General features: G+C 39.3%; 1 protein-coding gene across 1 annotated transcript in view; it reads left to right on the top strand.

Annotated features, from left to right (window-relative positions):
- ABHD17C (abhydrolase domain containing 17C, depalmitoylase) overlaps positions 1 to 2509 on the top strand; it is a 30956-nt gene extending 28447 nt beyond the window's left edge. Inside the window, exon 3 of the mRNA XM_009951955.2 lies at positions 1706 to 2509. Coding sequence (XP_009950257.1) covers positions 1706 to 1925 — 220 coding nt within the window. The 3' untranslated portion in view covers positions 1926 to 2509. The remainder of the gene's footprint in view (positions 1 to 1705) is intronic.
- The last annotated feature ends 3491 nt before the right edge of the window (positions 2510 to 6000 follow it).

The following is a 6000-nucleotide window of genomic DNA, read 5'->3' on the forward strand; positions in this document are numbered from 1 at the left end:
TAGCTGACAAGTCTGTCATATTGTGGAGCTTGGGGACAGACCCTTCATGGGCTTAAGGCTTCAGTTTATATAGCATGTTGATTATAAAGTACTTACATTTGGCTATAATATTAAGGATGAAAGCTATGGGGAAAAAATCTGCATTATTCTGATATCTCTCATGTTCTTAGGATATTTTTCTACGTTCGGCATAGTTGCACACAACTCAAGTTCCAGACAGGAAAAGTGAAATGGGCTGCATTTTAATTTTAAATAACACTTTTCCTCTTTAAATGACACGAAGCCTGGTTTTTTGGATAAGTATTGAGACAGACACAGAAATGTGTTTACACTCAGCTGTTTACTGGAATACCAATGACAGCTCTCTAGAATACTATATGCTGAGATTTATATGCATGAGGTTTAGTGCTTCAGTGTACATCTTAATTTTTAATTAACCTTATATTTTCATAAAGCTTCTTTAAACCTGTTTTTAAGTCAGTGTATGTTGGCGTCTGTTTTTCTTAATCATTTTAAGCAGTCTTGATCACTGTAAAATTTCTAGTCTTACCAAAATTGCATGCTTTCTCGTTCTTCAGGAAAATCTGAGCACCCTTTATTCAATAACATAAAGAAATAGACTTGTCCTTCCGTCAAATCAAATATTACTGTACACTCTTTTTTTCCCACCCACTTAATCCCATACTGCATAATGTCCTGAGCCAATTCCTCCATTTGTTGATGTAAGTGGAGCTGGTAGGAAGCTGAGGGGTCATTAGCACTTGGTGTGTATGTACTAAGTTGGAGTAACTACCAACACGAAATGACTGTCTGGAAATAGAAGCTGGTGCCTGCATGAAGACAGAGAAGGCTGTTGTTTACCACGTTTAAGTTCATGTGCTACCAGTACACTTCAGGCCAGAAAACCCCAATTATGAACTCTTAGGTGTGAAGGTGCTTTTGTCACTCTTCCCTTTCCTCTGAACCTGCTTTCCTGTGAGAGGTGGTCACTAGCTATATTGGTCTGCTAAGTGTAGCTGGAACAACAGGAGAAAAGTTTAAGGCCACTTTGCAGTCAGAGCTGGTGAAGAAGTTGGTTTCATGAAGTAAAACCCTGTGTGAGTTTCTTTTCGTTTGCAGTTAAATATTCTTGTGTAACACTCTTCTCTCTGCTTTCTCTTTTGTAATTTGAACTTAAACAATCTGTTCTTTATACTGATTGTTTTTCTTTAGCTGAATCTGCTTAATTTGGGGGGTTAAAGACAGGTTCAAACCTCATGAGCTGAGGCTTTTTTATTGAACAAAGTCTTATGACTGGAATGTAGTGAATTAGTTCCTAATCTGTTAAATTGGAAGGTGATAATGTGTAATGTGAAGAGTCCACACTGGCAGCCTGTCCCATGGACTCTTACTTGCCTCTAGGTGTTTTTTGTGATAGATATGCTCATTGTTTTGGGGTTTTCTTTGTGCCAAACTTTATTTGTGTGCTGCCTATTATTGTTAGAACCAGTGGGATGATGGTGGTGGCAGTGCAGGCTCCTGTTTACATGTGCGCTTTGGGAGTGAGCCTTGTTCCATATCACGTGGGCACAACTCCAATGTTTTGCAGCTATTTGAAAACGTGCAGTGGTGACTGGATCGTGTATCAGCAGTTAAGCTTGCTTGCTTTGATGGTATGAAAGTTACAGCCCCAAACTAAGCTATGTCTGTCTTTTCCATCCCCCAGCATTGACAAGATATCTAAAGTAACCTCTCCTGTGCTGGTCATCCATGGTACCGAAGATGAGGTAATCGATTTCTCCCACGGCCTGGCCATGTATGAGCGATGTCCACGAGCAGTAGAGCCCCTCTGGGTGGAAGGGGCTGGGCATAATGACATAGAGCTTTATGCACAATACTTGGAGAGACTAAAACAGTTCATATCTCATGAACTTCCCAACTCCTGAAGAAGCCTACCTGATTTTACCTCAGTTACTGTGAACAGAAGAAATTACCTGGTTTTGCACATGCTTTAACTGGATAGCTGTAATAGCTTTATACTATGAAGAAATACCCTGTCTTTAGGGTGTTCTAATCAAACATCTGATGAAATTTGTCTTTTATATCTGGAAATTATTCTACTAATGCACACAATTATGGTCAACTACTGTAATTCCAACAATTTTTAGCTTCGTTGCCCTGAAGGAAGTGGGAATACTAGCTGCTTATGGGGACACTTTTTACCTAGTGCTGTGTTAATCGAAGATCGGTTTTCTCTGTCTCACTTCAGATCGTTTATAATTCTGTCCTACAGAGACTTTTTTTCCCCAGTGTTCTCAGTGTGGAGAACACAACTGTTATGAGCTACAGCTTGTTCCGAGCAATCAGCCGTGGGTTCGATCTAAGGGAGTACTTTCTCTGTAAAGTTTCTAGCTGTGGTATTGTAACTGGAAAGTTATTGTGATGAAGTTTCCCCCCCTCCCTTCTAGTGTTCTTTTGTTAACTTACTGATCTTCCCGAGTAAATTATTTAAATATACTTTTTCCTGAAAATAAACTGTATGGGGCTAAACTCTGTAACGACCACTCCATTACCTGTATAAGCATAACTGGAATATTCTTAAAGGAACTAGGGACAAAATTGCTTTTGTTTAAAAATAAATGTGTAAATTTACTACTAGAAAACTCATTTTAATATTCAGATGGTCTGAATAATAGCCATAACAGACATTTCCTTCTGTAAAGCATTCCTGTAGACTTTTTAAAAGTACTGTACATATTTGAATTTACATTGTGCATAGATTCTTAATTGGTAGTTTTAATTTAAGTCTAGTTACAATAAACTGCAAAATTCTGGTTTGTATATGATTGAATACATTTTGTTAAAATATGTTTTTATCCCTATATTATTTTGCTATTAAAGTTTTATAAAGTTTCCAGGACAAAAAAAAATTTACACATTTATGTTTTGATGAATTTATGTAACTAAATTTTCATTGAGCTGATCTTTTTAGTTTAAAGTAATTTGATTCTTTGACACTGGAATCGCACAGATTATGCATCAGAAATGCAAGACACTTAAAAATTGTTACACTACTAGCATAGGTCTAATTTTTCCAAATTTAAAGGCCTTAAATGTACTGTAAGCCTCAGATTGTTGTATAAATTGATCGCGATTGATTGCAGTTTGTGTCCTGTTGCTAGAATGCAACACAGTGATTGTAATGGAATAAAGGATGCATGGATTAGAGCTTGCTGAATTTTCGAATCTTATTTGGCACATGATTTTCATACACAAGGAAAGCGTAAAGCACAGATTACGTGACAGAACAGCTGGAATTTCATTATTTATTTCCTTCCTTTCAAGGAAAACTCCCCTAAAGTACAAAGCCACGTTTCCGTGTAGCTTGATATGTAAATCCAAAAATGTAAAAGAAATTGCTTTTAAATGGTGTTCAGCTGGTTTTAAGTAATGAAAAATCATGATTCATTGCCTAGAAGAAATGTTTGAACGTAGTTGTCATGGGTCCTTATAACAGGCCTGCAGTTAATTTTCAGCACAGTAAGTGTGTCTATTGTCTTTGACTATTGACTTGGCCCTATTACTGTAAAAGGAGAAAAACTGGTATTTTCGCTTACGGTGGGGGGAAATGAGGACACCCATCCTGCTCCACGTCATCTCGATCCTTAGGGTTTGGGTCTGTGCATCTGTGTTGTCCAGTTGTGAATTTTAACTGTCACAGGCAGCAGGGCCCTCGGCTGTTCTCTTGGTGACTCTTCCAGCCAAAATTGGCGGGTTTTGCCTTACCACCTCCAGCTTGCTGCTGCCCTTCTGTATTTTAAATACATAGTCAGATCCGTGTCTCGTTTTATTTTGCACCTTCGTAAATCCACAGTGGATTTTCTTCTGTTTCTATATGTGTTTTTCCTGAGACTATATCCCTGTGGAAACAAAGCTGATGTCAGTGCTATTAGGTATTCAAGATAATGTGTGAAACTGTAAGCTTGTCCATGTAGTGACTTGGAGAATTTTTACTTGATTAGGCAGTGTTTTACGTTGGACTTTGTGTTGCTCTGAAAACTTCAGCCTACGATGTTTCTTTTCATCGTGACCCCTTGTAGCTACCCTTCCACTTCAACAAACTGATACTGTTAACCTTTTTCCCTATAAATCGATTTTTTTTTAATTACTGCTTTTGTAACTCCTGCAGTCATTTTGTGACTTGTCTTTGCATTTGCTTTGCTTTTTGTCAGTATTCCTCTGTTAATGAGAACCCCGAATCTGAATTCAGCATTGTCATGTATGTCCCGTGGTCTCGGCACCTGCAGCCCGAGTTCACAGTATTCACATGGCTGAACATGAATTTCCACTTGTACTATCTCGTATTTGTCTAGATTCCTGGGTAACTTAATTCTCAGGGGTGCCTTGCTGTTCTGCTGCCTTCTGTGTTGTCTGTTTTGCTTTGTGAAGTTCGTCCACATTTAACTAACACAAATGTTTTGCTGTTGATTAAAATGGTAGTGACCTGTCAGTGATGCACTGGCATGGATCTTCTTCCCTGTCTTTTAATTCAATAATTTGTTTACCTGTTTGGTCCCTTAAATAATTTTCCTTGTAGCCCCACTTCCATCCGGTAGTTCTTAAATGAATTCTGAAATTTTTATAATTTTCTGACATATCCTTTAAACAAAATAAATAGCAGTAGTGGGCTTATTTATATTGTAAACTTGTATCAAAGCATCACAGTTTCAGGCATTGCAAAGCACTACTGTTGATCAACACTAGAATTATTAGTTGAAAAACCCTGTGGCCAACTCATGAAACTACTTACAAGACGGTGGATTTCAGGTCCCCATTTGTTTAAAGAGGTTAGAACAGAGTTTTTTAAATGATGGGGAAGGGGGATTGTGTGAAGTTGTGAAAGAGAAACTTTGGGCTAAAAAATGGTCTGTTCCAGCAGACTGCTGATGTTCTCGCATTTAAATGTATAATGTGGGCTTTACAAGAACTTGTTATGCATATTTTAGAGCTACCAAGGTGTTGCTGTGAAAAGGGGTGGCTGTGCCCGGATAAATTCCGCAATGGGTCTTCCATAGGTGTAAGTGATCACTAACGGGTTTTTTCTTGTTGTGGGTGCTCTGTTTCCGATGTGACCTACCATCTTTGTTCGTGTGGTACAGCCACAGATGATGTACAGCTTTTTTTCAGGAAGGTAAGGTGGCATATCTGGTTTTCTGTTGGTAGTTGTCTGGTGTTTGTACTTTGAAAAAGCCAGAGGAAAACACTTGCACAACTTTAAAGGTAGCGTTTTCCAAGGAGTTTGATATGGATCCTTTTTAACTTTATGTAACTGTTACAGATTTAACTTGTATTCCTATGGAGGCCCGTTACCTGTGTTGCCTCTGCTGCATTTTTCTTCTGTGTTCTTCCATGTCATTCCTGTAACTTGTGGTAGCTCTGCTCTGGGCGCTGAGCCTTTAGCTTTCTAAATGCCCAAACCTGTATTTACACTTAGCATTGTAGGCACTTTTTATAATCTCTGTATCCTATTTGCTTTTTCTAAGTGATGCTAAACATAGAATCAGACAACCAATGCACTCTCTTCCTCTGGTTATTCGTTTAGCCTCGATTGTTCTCATTTGGAAGTCTAGGTCTGTTCTCATGAATGTAAATTAACAATCCGTTTTGTAGAATCATAGAATGGTTTGGGTCGGAAGGGACCTTTAAAGGCCCTCCAGTCCAACCCCCCTGCAGTGAGCAGGGACACCTTTAGCTGGACCAGGTTGCTCAGAGCCCCGTCCCACTTGATCTTGAATTACCGTTTGTCATATTGCAGCAGGCCCTGCTAAAAAGATTGCCCCCCCTCTTACAGGCCCCCTTTCAGCACTGGAAGGCTGCTTTAAGGTCTCTCCAGAGCCTTCTCATCTCCAGGCTGAACAACCCCAACTCTCTCAGCCTGTCCTGACAGGGAAGGTGCTCCAGCCCCCTGATCATCTCTGTGGCCCTCCTGAGGACCTGCTTGAGCAGGTCCATGCATGTCTT

Source organism: Leptosomus discolor, chromosome 11, assembly GCF_034619465.1.
Source record: "Leptosomus discolor isolate bLepDis1 chromosome 11, bLepDis1.hap2, whole genome shotgun sequence".
In the NCBI taxonomy this organism is placed as follows: domain Eukaryota; kingdom Metazoa; phylum Chordata; class Aves; order Leptosomiformes; family Leptosomidae; genus Leptosomus; species Leptosomus discolor.